Source organism: Procambarus clarkii, chromosome 43, assembly GCF_040958095.1.
Source record: "Procambarus clarkii isolate CNS0578487 chromosome 43, FALCON_Pclarkii_2.0, whole genome shotgun sequence".
Taxonomy (NCBI): domain Eukaryota; kingdom Metazoa; phylum Arthropoda; class Malacostraca; order Decapoda; family Cambaridae; genus Procambarus; species Procambarus clarkii.
Genome location: NC_091192.1, coordinates 25,371,899 through 25,385,563, shown reverse-complemented (window position 1 = coordinate 25,385,563; position 13,665 = coordinate 25,371,899). Strand labels below are relative to the sequence as shown.

Below are 13,665 nucleotides of genomic sequence, written 5' to 3'. Positions count from 1 at the left end.
ACCCCAAGCACAAATACCATAGTTGAGATATGGATAGATGAGGGAGTAATAGAGCGTCACCAGGGCAGCATACCCCGGGACTGGCTTAGGGGAGAAACGGAAGACAGTGAGGTTCCTGTTGGGAAGCGCTGCTAGCCGGTCGCTATAGAGGCTTCTGCTAGGAGTTCGCGACCCTTGTATTGGTTGGTTTGTGGCCCTGATCAGCGAGTGGCTGAGGTCCTCTGACAGTTATCGTGGGGTATGTGCACCTCATGATATGGTCAGTGGGCTGGCCCACATAAAAGGTGAACTCGCCAGTGTTTCCCAGTACGGGTGGAAAAGGTACCGAGTGGGGAGAAATGCTCGGGTTGGCGAACACTGCATGTGAACGCCAGGTGCCCTGAGAGAGAGAGACCATGTATTTAAGTATAGTAAGTCTATTATATTTAAGGGTAAATAAATTGGTGAAGGGAATATAGTTTTGTTCACACTCCCCTTTATTTATTCATTGCACTATATAACCAAATCTTGAAAGCGTACTAGCAACTTGGGGGTCGGATACAACAAACAAGGTTCATCCCTCGAGAACCCGGTTACTGGCCCATAGTGACCGTAACAGAGAGAGCGAGCTTCTAAGTAAGAGCAACAGGATATCGGCCGTCCGTCAAGATACATAAGACAGCCTAGTTTAGCAGAGCGAGATAATTGAGGAGTGATGGTGGGAAGAAGTGGACCACAGTGTCTTGGGGCCATACAACTGTATGGGACTCTCTCTTCACTCTAATACTTCACTTGATTTGTCTGCCTTTTTGGTCCATCTTTCTGTAGCTGTCTATCTCACTGTTTATCTGTTTATCTGTTTATCTACCTGGTTCATGTATCTGTGTATGTGTTAGAATGTCGGCGTGTTTGCTCGTCTGTGTCTTTTTCTCCTTATCTCTTTATATTTATATTTGTCTTTCAATTAGTCTGTCTATTCTTTTTCCCCCTTGTGTCGGTCTGCCTGTCTATTTTACAGTCTGTCTGTCAGCTGCTTGCCCGTGTGTGTGTGTCCGTAGCTTTCTGCGGTAACCCGACGTGAACATTGGGGACGCGGAGACCCCGGCATTATGGTCACACAGATCACCCCCGTCTTCACTACACCCTCCCACGCCTCCACACTCTCTTATTGTCTTGAAGGATGGCACTCTGTGTGTGTGTGTGTGTGTGTGTGTGTGTGTGTGTGTGTGTGTGTGTGTGTGTGTGTGTGTGTGTGTGTGTGTGTGTGTGTGTGTATTCACCTATTTGTATTCACCTAGTTGTGTTTGCGGGGGTTGAACTTTGCTCTTTCGGCCCGCCTCTCAACTGTCAATCAACTATTTACTACTTTTTTTTTCCTCTCCACACCACACACACACACACACCCTCGTGTGTGTGTGTGTGTGTGTGTGTGTAGAAGTAGAGACAGACGAAGAGAGAGCAGAGAGAGGGGTAGAGACAGACGTAGAGAGAGATAGAGAGCGGCTAAGCGAGGGAGTATATATATTGCAGTACAGAGTAAAGAATGGGTAGGGAGGATATAGAGAAGACAGTAGTGTAGAGATGATACAGAGGAAATAGACTAGGGAAAAGATAGAGATATTAATTAAAGATATTAGAAATAACATAGAGTAGAGGACACTTTGAAAGTTGAACAAATCTATATTAAGTTAATTAAGAAACAACTGAATATATACAATTCGCAAATAAATCCCATTAACATCATATATATCAATGAGAAGTACTACAGGTACCAGAGTAGCTTGGGGATTACAGGTACCAGAGTAGCTTGGGGATTACAGGTACCAGAGTAGCTTGGGGATTACAGGTACCAGAGTAGCTTGGGGATTACAGGTACCAGAGTAGCTTGGGGATTACGGGTAGACCAGAGCAGCTTGGGGATTACGGGTAGACCAGAGCAGCTTGGAGATTACGGGTAGACCAGAGTAGCTTGGGGATTACGGGTAGACCAGATTAGCTTGGGGATTACGGGTAGACCAGAGTAGCTTGGGGATTACAGGTATAACTTGGACCGGCATCAGTAGAAGCCTCCGGACTTCCTGTGGATTCAGTGGAATCTCGGGTTGTGTAACTTATATTAAGTGGTTGTACAGGGGCGAGGTGCGCGACAGGGACTGCCTTCATCGCAGGTTCGAGTCACCTCGGTGCTCCGGTTGGTTTTGCTCAATAAATACAATGTATTAATGTTCATCCCTAACGCCCTAGAACGACGCGCTAATTGTTACTTTATGTACACGTTAACAGTGGACATGTAGGAGTGGAAGCTGGCAGACCCGCTGGCTGGTAATGATGGCATACCAGGTAGTGGTGGTAGTGGTGGTGGTGGTGGTGGTAGTGGTAATGGTGGTGGTAATGGTGGAGGTAGTGGGGGTGGTAATTTTAGTGGTGGTAGTGATAGTGGTTGTCTTTTCCTTATGAAGTAGATACTTTCTAGTCTCCTTTCTTCCTTTCCCAGCCTCATTACCTTGCACTTATTGGGGTCGAATTTTAGCAACCATTTGTCTTCCCACTCCTAGAGTTTATCAAGGTCTTCGTGTAACTTTCCGAAGTCTTCTGAGTCTTCTACATTCCTCGTCAGCTCTGCGTCGCCTGCAAACATTGACATGTACGAGCTCACTCCCTCCGGCAGGTCCTTCACATAAATTAGGAACAAAAGTGGTGTCAGGTCGCAGCCTTGGGGACCCCACTTGTCTCAGTCCTCCAGCTCCACGCTTCTCTGAGACTCTTGTTTGCTCACCTTCGGTTGTAGTTGGTAATACTTCGCTATTATTTTCTTCAAATGTAAAGGAGCTTAGATGTGGTGGTAAAATATCCCTGATTGGCCAAGGGAACCTAACTAGACGAGACAGTACCCAGGACTTATATTAGATGGACATTGACTGGCTGATGAGAGTCCACAACTGCAATGGCAAATAAACGGTGATTTGCTGACAGGAGTAGCCCAAGAGAAATGATAGATGGACTTTGACTGGCTGAGGAAACTAGCCCGGGAGTAAGAGTAGAGGATCGCTGGTTGGCTGAGAGAGGGAAGGTGTGTGATGGTAGGTGAGCAAGCAGCCTGGAGGGCCTGCCAGTCTAGCCTCAGCTGGCAGCAACAGCTGGAGTGGTGGTGGCAGCTCTGACGCACTCTTCCCGCAGTTTAACGCACTCAACACAAGTGTGAGCCAGTGTTACACTAGTGTGAGTAAATGTAGTGAAGTAGGTGACCTGATGCGGGTGTGTGCAGTGAGAGCACACAACACGTGTGCTCTCACTCCTCTAACACACCCATGTCACTTTATTCTACCCGCAACCTGCACTTATTTACACTAATTTATTATTGAGATTATTATTGCTCTATTACATTTATTATTGTAACTATTATTCTAATTCTTATTCTTATTATTTGTATAATTAGTCATTGCCATTCCTTAGTGAAGTATGAGCGATCTGAACTCAAAATAGACCTGAATGTTTTTATATGAGAAGTGAGTGTGAATGTGTTACCAAGATCATGACCCGTCATGACTCGCCCTCTCCCCCAGAGATCACCCAGCATGACTCGAGCCAGCCCGTGGGCGGTGTGGGCGTGTGTGTGGGTGATGACCACCACCCTGGCCGCCCAGGTCCAGGGCCAGGCCCTAAAGGGTGACCCCGGGGAGCCTGGTGACCTCGGGGTGGACCTGTCCCGCTACGGGGCGACGCGGGAAGGCAGGTCGAGGGCCAAGAGGTACTACCTCACCCTACCCTACCCAACTACACTCATTATGAACAACAAGATCAAGATACCCGTCTTCAGCAAGTTTAAAAATAACATTTGTGAGTGATGTTGTGTATTGTGTTATGCTGACCGGATCTCTCTCTCTCTCTCCGCATGTGTCTTACAGGGTCGAGGTCCTCTACTTCAAAATCAAATCAAAAATCAAAATGTTTATTCAGGTAAACGTACATACATAGAAAATGAGTTATAAACATAATGTTGGGTTTATAGATAGATCAAGTACATACAATACCTAAAGCCACTAATACGCACAGCGTTTCGGACAAGTCTATATACTTGGTCTATCTACCAGCGTCTATGAGCGTATGTACCAGTAGTTGGCAGTCTGTGTACGCGTAAATGTTAATCTCACATTCTATGAGCTCATATCTCAATGATATTATATACACGAGTCTATGTCAATCTATATGTAGTTATATATGTATTTATTTACCCCATGAGTACATATGGTCCCTTGAGTCTAGTACTGTGGCTATGTACATCTGTCAAGTTTTCTGTCTATACATGTTTGCCCCCCCCTCCTGCTCCACTTCCAGTTCCTCTGGTCATCCCCCCGTCTCCCCCCACCCCATGGGCCCCATCCCCCATACTCCCCCCCCCCAACAACCACTTACAGGTGAATGAGGTGATCAGTTCGAGCTGGTCCCCCCCCCCCGACCCACATCCGGAGCCGTGTTACTGTACAGTCGTCACCGTAGGGAGGCCCACGCCCCCCTACACCCTCCCACACGCCCCCTACACCCTCCTTGACCCCCCTACACCCCCTTGACCCCCCTGCACCCTCCTTGACCCCCTACATCCACCCTCACTCTCCTGTACCCCACCCAGAGTCTGTGTACCTTGAGCTGACGTCATGTGTGTGTGTGTGTACCTTGAGCTGACGTCATGTGTGTGTGTACACCTTGAGCTGACGTCATGTGTGTGTACCTTGAGCTGACGTCGTGTATGTGTACCTTGAGCTGACGTCATGTGTGTGTGTGTGTACCTTGAGTTGACGTCGTGTATGTGTACCTTGAGCTGACGTCATGTGTGTGTGTGTGTACCTTGAGCTGACGTCGTGTATGTGTACCTTGAGCTGACGTCATGTGTGTGTACCTTGAGCTGACGTCGTGTGTGTGTGTGTGTGTACCTTGAGCTGACGTCGTGTGTGTGTACCTTGAGCTGACGTCATGTGTGTGTGTGTGTACACCTTGAGCTGACGTCATGTGTGTGTGTACACCTTGAGCTGACGTCATGTGTGTGTACCTTGAGCTGACGTCGTGTATGTGTACCTTGAGCTGACGTCATGTGTGTGTGTGTGTACCTTGAGCTGACGTCGTGTGTGTGTGTGTGTGTGTACCTTGAGCTGACGTCGTGTGTGTGTACCTTGAGCTGACGTCATGTGTGTGTGTGTGTGTACCTTGAGCTGACGTCATGTGTGTGTGTGTACCTTGAGCTGACGTCGTGTGTGTGTACCTTGAGCTGACGTCATGTGTGTGTGTGTACCTTGAGCTGACGTCATGTGTGTGTACCTTGAGCTGACGTCATGTGTGTGTGTGTACCTTGAGCTGACGTCATGTGTGTGTACCTTGAGCTGACGTCATGTGTGTGTGTGTACCTTGAGCTGACGTCATGTGTGTGTACCTTGAGCTGACGTCATGTGTGTGTGTGTACCTTGAGCTGACGTCATGTGTGTGTACCTTGAGCTGACGTCATGTGTGTGTACCTTGAGCTGACGTCATGTGTGTGTGTACACCTTGAGCTGACGTCATGTGTGTATGTGTTCCTTGAGCTGACGTCATGTGTGTGTACCTTGAGCTGACGTCATGTGTGTGTGTACACCTTGAGCTGACGTCATGTGTGTGTGTACACCTTGAGCTGACGTCATGTGTGTATGTGTTCCTTGAGCTGACGTCATGTGTGTGTACCTTGCAGCTGGAGCGTTCAAGGGGTTCGTGCGCGTGGTGTACACACTGCCCAGCGACATAGTGTCAGCGGGCAGGAGCAACATTGACAGCGACCGCCTCATGGCTTATAATTCCATCGAATCTATATTTTCCAAGTATGACTATTTTCATTATTGTATGTTCATAGTGCAGTTTTTCCTAATTAATTTTATTGTCTAAATTATTGTTATTCATGTTTTACTTATATTTGTGTTTTTAAGTAAAATCGTTATTTTCGGATAGGATTTTGATTTTCAAACTGTAAGAAATTGTTTTTTGGCGTTTTCTGTTTGAAGCTAAATAGTAAAGAGTATTATTTTACTATTCAGGGCATTTATGGGCGTAGTTATTTGTTATGTGAAGTGACGTCTTCCGCTCCTTCTGTGACACAACTGCTGCTACACTTACTACGACACTTACCGCTACAACCTCTACTCCCACCACCACTATAACTACCGTCAACACTTCTGCTATAAATACTACCACTAACCACCACCACTAACTACCTCCACCACTAGCTACCACCACCACTAACTACCACTAACTACCACCAACAGTCTCGGCATCAACGGAAGAGAGTGCTTACTGAAGGCCATTTGCGAAGTGGCTGAAGAACCAGTTGACAATTACGGCATCGTTGGGGAGCTGCTTGCCCTCATTCTGTCGTAAGTACTCTCCTTGCCCAAGTTTTCTCTTAAGTTCTCTCCTTGCCCCCGTGAACCAGAATTTGCTTAAATGTCAACAACCATGCATTGAGTACGTACTTACTAGTGTTTTAGTGCCCTAATATCTACCAGACAAGGGTTAAGCAAACTCAAGTCTGATCCACACATATATATTCTAAAACTGTACAAACCTATGGAGAGTGAGAGAGCGTGTCTGGTCTCATGTTCGTTGTTCTTCCGCTGGTCGGTTGCCTCACTTCTGCTCCTCTGCCGTTTTCTCTAAACTCCGCCGTGTTGTAGGGGGAACTTAAGCTCCTGCTTAAGGTTGTTGGACGCCACCTCTGCCTCTGGCACTGCATTGGAGAACGCTACTCCTTAGTACGTAACGCTGAGGTACCCTACCCTACGCTACCCTGGGGTACCCTAGAGTACACTACCCTGGGGTAACTTATAAGGCGTGTTCGCAGGAGGAATAATTGTTGAAATATTTAATGATTTAAATAGAGATGAGAGGGAGAGAACCGGCATCCATCATCCCCAGGCAGCGTATACACACACACACACACGTGTGGGGCCTCGTGGCTGAGTGGACAGCGCTCTGGGGTTGTAGTCTTACGGATTCCCGGCAGAGGCAAAAACAAATGGGTAGAGTTTCTTTCACCCTGGTGCACCTGTTCACCTAGCAGTAAATAGGTACCTGGGAGTTAGACAGCTGCTACGGGCTGCTTCCTAGGGATGTGTGTGTGTGTTAGAAATATATGTAGTAGACATAATAGAGGAAAAATAAATTGGTTAGAAAGGCGGGGTCCAAGAGCTAACAGCTCGATTCTGCAGACACAAATAGTAAATCAAAACAGTAAATACACACACCCACACACACACAATTACTAATATTTTTAGCTTTAATTATTTGTATTACTATTTTTAAGTGTTCCTGCTTTTATTATTATTATTATTATTATTATTATTATTATTATTATACAACGTTATTTAATTTATTAATAACTATGTACAAATTTGTATCCCCTGGGCAGCAAGTGTTATTTTGTAATTATGACTCCAGAGTCTAGAAGATGGCTGTTATTCCCCTCAAACTTTGCTTGGACCCCTTGTCTGAGACACCTTAGGGAGGACGTCTTGAAGGCACCTGAAGGTTGCCGACTTTATCTAAACCATTGTCACAACCTTCAGGTGCCTTCAAGACGTCCTCCCTAAGGTGTCTCAGACAAGGGGTCCAAGCAAAGTTTGAGGGGAATAACAGCCATCTTCTAGACTCTGGAGTCATAATTACAAAATAACACTTGCTGCTTAGGGACAAAAAAAAAATAGTTTGAGTGTATTAACGCCTTGTGAACCACGCTGCCAACCTCCCCTCACACTGCTTGCCTTCCTCGCCTGTCTGCCTCTCCCACCTGCCTGCCTCTCCCGCCTGCCTGCCTCTCCCGCCTGCCTGCCTCTCCCGCCTGCCTGCCTCTCCCGCCTGCCTGCCTCTCCCGCCTGCCTGCCTCTCCCGCCTGCCTGCCTCTCCCGCCTGCCTGCCTCTCCCGCCTGTCTGCCTCTCCCGCCTGCCTGCCTCTCCCGCCTGTCTGCCTCTCCCGCCTGCCTGCCTCTCCCGCCTGTCTGCCTCTCCCGCCTTTCTGCCTCTCCCGCCTGCCTGCCTCTCCCGCCTGCCTGCCTCTCCCGCCTGTCTGCCTCTCCCGCCTGTCTGCCTCTCCCGCCTGCCTGCCTCTCCCGCCTGTCTGCCTCTCCCGCCTGCCTGCCTCTCCCGCCTGTCTGCCTCTCCCGCCTGCCTGCCTCTCCCGCCTGTCTGCCTCTCCCGCCTGTCTGCCTCTCCCGCCTGCCTGCCTCTCCCGCCTGTCTGCCTCTCCCGCCTGTCTGCCTCTCCCGCCTGTCTGCCTCTCCCGCCTGTCTGCCTCTCCCGCCTGTCTGCCTCTCCCACCTGCCTGCCTCTCCCACCTGCCTGCCTCTCCCACCTGCCTGCCTCTCCCGCCTGCCTGCCTCTCCCGCCTGCCTGCCTCTCCCGCCTGCCTGCCTGCCTCTCCCGCCTGCCTGTCTCTCCCACCTGCCTGCCTCTCCCGCATAATCCTACCTTTCGTGCCGTCGTCCACGCAGGCCCAGCCACGGCCTGACCACGGCCCAGGAGGAGCTGAAGGAGCACTGTGAGGCTGAGCGCTACGGCAGGAGTGCGGGCAACTGTAACCTCGCCTACTCCTCCTGCCCCTTCAACCTGCCAGACCTCCTCACCTCAGGACTCTCACTCCTCGATGGCTCTCTCTCCGGATTTTCCAAGCTCTGAGGTATCCTAGGCTGCTGAACGACTTTCACTCAGGGCTCGAACCAAGGTCCTCTGCTCTGAAAAAGTTTATACGGCCCATTCTCATGTCAGGCTTGTCCAAGCGGTGACAGACCCCAAAAATGCATTTTATCGTTCTATTGGATGAATGTTATCCAAAATTATTGTGTATTTATCTTTGAAATTCTGTTATTGCTACTTGATATGTAACTGAAAGCACTATTCTCAACAAAGACAATATTTCAAGTAAGAAAATGACGAATAAACGGAAGTATATGTAAAACGAAGTCAAATTACACTATAGAATGAAAAAGCAGTGTAAAGGATGCAGGAGTAATCTGTTGTTGTTTAAGATTCGCTACTAGGAACAAAAAGTTCCAGTTGCACGGGCTATGGCGAGCCCGTAGTTATAGGAGTAATATCGGAAGATCTTACTAACAAATTCCATATATAGGCAAAACAACACCATCCCTTTCAAGAAGCTTAACAATGCACAAGCAACAAGGCAATTAAGGAACATGTAGTCTCTACACATAACTAGACCATCACCAGAGATGGTCTGGTGATGAACCCGTCTGTGGTGTTGAAAGAGATGATTACTATGGAACCGCCTACCCGCCGTTCCTTAGGTTTATAACCCTGTAGGTAACAAAGCATCTCCTGTTTTCTGTCCTGTATTATAGCTTTAAGTTGCTGTTCCTTCTGTGTGTTACAGTATGGCTTGTTGAGCTTAAACCTGTTGGCCTTGTATGTGTTGCAGTGTGGCTTGAGCATACAGCTGTTGTATGCGTTACATCTGTCATTTTAAAGAAGTGGTCTGTTGTGTAAAATATAATCTTTATTATCGATCAAAGTGAGAGATTAATCGCCTTCTTACCAAATGTAAACTGTGTCAACAAAATTATTCGCACACCCTCCGTCACTATGTGATGGAGTGCGAAAAGATACGTGAATTCAGAGACAATTCTATAACCAATGTATTAACGATGTGTCAATATTTCGTTCAAAATGATCTGCTACCAAAAATTTTAGCCAAATATCCCCAGTTTGCTAACTGTAGGTAGTAACTAAGAGTGATTGTAAGCTATCCACCGCTGCCCACTGGATGGGGGGGCGGTGTGCAGGACAAACATATCAATTGTGACACTAGGCTCTCCACATATGTCAGTTGCTTAACTTAGAAACTGTACTTGTGGTCGATCTCGAACCCATTGTTCATGTGACGACTTATACTGAATTTTGTAACTAGCTCATCAAGATTGTAACTTGCTTAGCTAAATGAATTGTGGGGTTCAGTCCCTGAGCCCATTATGTGCCTCTGTAACCCTTTCCACTACCGCCCACAAGATGGGTATGGGGTGCATAATAAATGAACTAAACTAACTTCTTTATCAAATGTGTTGCAAATGTAAATGATCTTTAATAAACTTTAAGTATAAGGTGCACACAATTGACTTTATTCAATGCAAATTAATAACTATCTAAAATATCATATTTCCACATCTTGAGATAATAAAAACGAATTACTTATTGTTAATCGTTTACTTGTATAAAGTAATCAATATAAAAGTTACAAAATCATTCTTACAAAAATACATTTTACTTGTGTAGTGAGAAGATAATTGAGGTAATTATGGTGATAGCAATGGTGGTGATAGTGTTGATGGTGATGGTAATAGTGATGGTAATGGTGACAGTCACAGCGGTGCTAGTTACCGGGGGTGATGGTAGTGATTGTGTTGATGGTGATGGTAATAGTGATGGTAATGGTGACAATCATGGCGGTGCTAGTGACTGGGATGATAGTGATGGTGGTGAGTGAAATACTGACTGTCGCACGCATATAGTGGTTGTGGTGACGAAAGCGGCGGCGGTGATGAAGGTGATGATGGTGATTGAAGCAATGAGAATAAACATATATAATTGAGTTTTAGTTTGACTGCAAAGCGCTCAGACTGATAGCAGTTTGGTGATAAAATAGTGAAATAACTCTAGACATGAGAAGATATTCAGGTACCAGTCCACCAGTCACCAGCTGGCTCTCTCAGATCTCTCTCCCAGCTGCTTGAGTTGGAGCTTCACTGTAACTTTACGTGAGTTCTGAGAGCTGTGACGAGGTTGGCAGCAACTTTCTTGCTGGTGCGCACCAGGAGACGCATGAGGGCTCTGAGGGCTGACCACAGCAGCAGGAGCAGCAGAACAGCGACGGTCACCAGGACACCTGCCACATCGAGCAGCAGGTATTGGTAGAGTGGCATGTCGACCGCCGCCGACCTCAGGTGTTGACCGCCTCCGAACCGCAAGATGTGCTCGGTCCAGTAGACAGCTCTGTCCAGGGGTAGTGAGTCTTGGTGACGGAGCAGCTGTGACCTCTCCTCCACCCTCCTGCGGTAGTCTTCCTTCTCCACAACGCTCCTGATGGCCTGGTAAACTGCTTTCTCTGTCAGTGTCTCCAGCGTCAGCCCAACGCCCAAGCCCAAAGTCACTGCCTGACGCACGTTGAGAGGCTGGTCACTCATGAGGGGCAGTCCCACTATGGGCACGTTATGGTAGACGGCTTCCTGCAGGGACAGCAGACCTCCATGCGTCAGGAAGGCGCGCACGCGTTCGTGTCCCAGCACGTCCTGCTGTGGCAGCCATGCCCGGGTCATGACATTAGACGGCAGGTCAGCAATGGCGCCGCCCTCCCACTTCCACACTATCCGGTAGGGAAGGCGGCCAAACGCTGCCACCAGCGAGTGAAGAACTGCGGTAGGAAGTTGTTCACTGCGGATGTGAGAGCCAAGACTGAAGAGCACCACTGGCACTGGTGACGAGTCCAGGAAGTGACGCAGCTGGGCATCCTGTAGTGGACGAGCTGGGCGGCAGTGCATGGCACCCACCTCTACCACGTTGGGCATGAGGGGGCGCGGATGCCCCAGAGAGTAATGAGAGTTAACCATCACCAGCGACACGTTCTTCTCCACCTCCGTCAGCGACACCGTCGGGTCTCCCAGAAACCTCTGTACAACACCGTCCAGTCTGTTCAACACCAGTTGTCTCCGCAGGTAAGGACTCGCCAACCTGTTAACGACAAGAGAACACGTGTTAGTCTTAATTGTGTCGGAGCTTTGTGTATATTACTATATTGTATAGCACTTGTATATATCACTGTATGGTATAGCACTGTTGTATGGTCATTGTGGAGTGTATGATGGAGAATTGCGTGTATAACTGTGGTGTGTATGCGTAATGGAGGTGTATGGGTGTATGGAGGATGACTGTGGAGTGTATGATAAATTAGTATGTGCAGGAGACAGGAGCCACAACTCACCTGACGATGGTGTTGAAGGTTCGCTCCCAGAGACTCATGTGGGCGCCGTAGCTGAGGTACTGGTTGGGGATGTAGGCAGGATTCTCCGGGTTTCCCAGCAGGTCTGCTGTCCATGGTGTCAGGCCGGACGTGGTCACGTAGATGAACGGCGCCTTGAACTTGTGTACCAGGGCCAGTCCGCACTCGTTCATGAATGCCGGCAGGAGGATTAGGTCTGGCTTGGTGGCCCATGCGCTCTGTACGCCAGAATCACGCAGAAAGGCGTCGCAGTACTCCGGCAGGTTACGCACAATCTTCTTCATCACTTCGGAGTTCACATCTCTGCCACCACTGGCTTCCCGCATCTTGAAGACATCGAAGCCGCCCGTCACTTTACGGATGGTTTCCCAGGCGTCTGCGGCCACCAGGTCGGTGTAAGAGCGTGAAGAATTAGCGGCGGAAGAAGCGTGAAGAGACGCAATGACGACATCGTGGCCTCGGGCGCCGAGAGCCTCAGCCAGCGGTGTTAATATGTTCTTGTGGGAAGCAGAGCCCAAGGGCAGCACCATCAGCACCCGCGACCCTTCACACACACCCGTCAGGGCAATGATCAGTAGCAAGAGCTTCATCGCTAACTTCTCACTAGCAATCTAGTTTTGAAGTGTGACCTCGATATCAGCACGCGGCCACTAAATTGTTGGCTGTAATTACAGCAGCTTGTGAAGTGTAGGACAGGACAGTTGGCACGGTTATGTTTGAGTGAGCTAACATTTTCTCTTACATACTCGGGCTGGGAGGAGGCGGCCCAGCTGCTTATTGGCTGCCAGGTTCGTCTCGCCACTTCTTATCACCTACCAATAACAGAATAATTTCCCTCTTTTCCTGTTTATGGCCAAGCTCGCATAGCTCGTGATAACTTGAGAGAAAGTTACAAACAAGGAAAGTATGTCTCAAAACCCTTTATCAGGACAGCAAACCCACGAGTCAGGTGGACGCAAGAGTAGCAGCGGTTCCCTCAACTGGTACACCCCCATGTGGCCACAGCTGCGACATGTTCAATATGCACCACCCATCACCCAAGTATAACAATGCCATTGTCTAACTTACAAACCAGCCTGTGCTTAGACTGTTGTACCATGATGCTCAGAGTACTTCTTCTGTTGTATAATGATGCTCAGAGTACTTCTTCTGTTGTATAATGATGCTCAGAGTACTTCTTCTGTTGTATAATGATGCTCAGAGTACTTCTGTTGTATTATGATGCTCAGAGTACTTCTTCTGTTGTATAATGATGCTCAGAGTACTTCTGTTGTATTATGATGCTCAGAGTACTTCTTCTGTTGTATTATGATGCTCAGAGTACTTCTTCTGTTGTATTATGATGCTCAGAGTACTTCTTCTGTTGTATTATGATGCTCAGAGTACTTCTTCTGTTGTATTATGATGCTCAGAGTACTTCAACTGTTGTATTATGATGCTCAGAGTACTTCAACTGTTGTATTATGATGCTCAGAGTACTTCTTCTGTTGTATTATGATGCTCAGAGTACTTAAACTGTTGTACCATGATGCTCAGAGTACTTCAACTGTTGTATTATGATGCTCAGAGTACTTCTTCTGTTGTATTATGATGCTCAGAGTACTTCTTCTGTTGTATTATGATGCTCAGAGTACTTCTTCTGTTGTATTATGATGCTCAGAGTACTTAAACTG

At 47.8% G+C, this 13,665-nt stretch overlaps 2 protein-coding genes across 2 annotated transcripts; one reads left to right on the top strand and one right to left on the bottom strand.

Moving 5' to 3' along the window:
• Nucleotides 1-3,081: 3,081 nt before the first annotated feature.
• LOC123756054 (uncharacterized) lies at nt 3,082-10,111 on the top strand. The gene is made up of 5 exons (XM_045739061.2): nt 3,082-3,177; nt 3,543-3,816; nt 5,693-5,819; nt 6,261-6,368; nt 8,481-10,111. The coding sequence occupies exons 2-5, from the start codon at nt 3,555-3,557 to the stop codon at nt 8,662-8,664; spliced, it is 681 nt and encodes a 226-aa protein (XP_045595017.2). The 5' UTR covers nt 3,082-3,177; nt 3,543-3,554; the 3' UTR covers nt 8,665-10,111.
• A 77-nt stretch (nt 10,112-10,188) lies between these two features.
• Nucleotides 10,189-12,717, bottom strand: LOC123755865 (UDP-glucosyltransferase 2-like). Its single transcript, XM_045738779.2, has 2 exons — nt 11,975-12,717; nt 10,189-11,724 (listed from the first exon to the last, which is right to left on the bottom strand). Exons 1-2 carry the CDS (start codon nt 12,580-12,582, stop codon nt 10,740-10,742), a joined length of 1,593 nt encoding a protein of 530 aa, XP_045594735.1. The 5' UTR covers nt 12,583-12,717; the 3' UTR covers nt 10,189-10,739.
• Between the last annotated feature and the right edge of the window lie 948 nt (nt 12,718-13,665).

Excerpts from the sequence above, each read along its gene's own strand:
- LOC123756054 (XM_045739061.2), top strand. The coding sequence starts at position 3,555 with ATGACTCGAGCCAGCCCGTGGGCGGTGTGGGCGTGTGTGTGGGTGATG. Across the intron at positions 3,817-5,692 it reads CAAGTTTAAAAATAACATTT|CTGGAGCGTTCAAGGGGTTC; the intron begins GTGAGTGATGTT and ends TGTACCTTGCAG. Across the intron at positions 6,369-8,480 it reads CTGCTTGCCCTCATTCTGTC|GCCCAGCCACGGCCTGACCA; the intron begins GTAAGTACTCTC and ends TCGTCCACGCAG.
- LOC123755865 (XM_045738779.2), bottom strand. The coding sequence starts at position 12,582 with ATGAAGCTCTTGCTACTGATCATTGCCCTGACGGGTGTGTGTGAAGGG. Across the intron at positions 11,725-11,974 it reads ACCTTCAACACCATCGTCAG|GTTGGCGAGTCCTTACCTGC; the intron begins GTGAGTTGTGGC and ends TGTCGTTAACAG.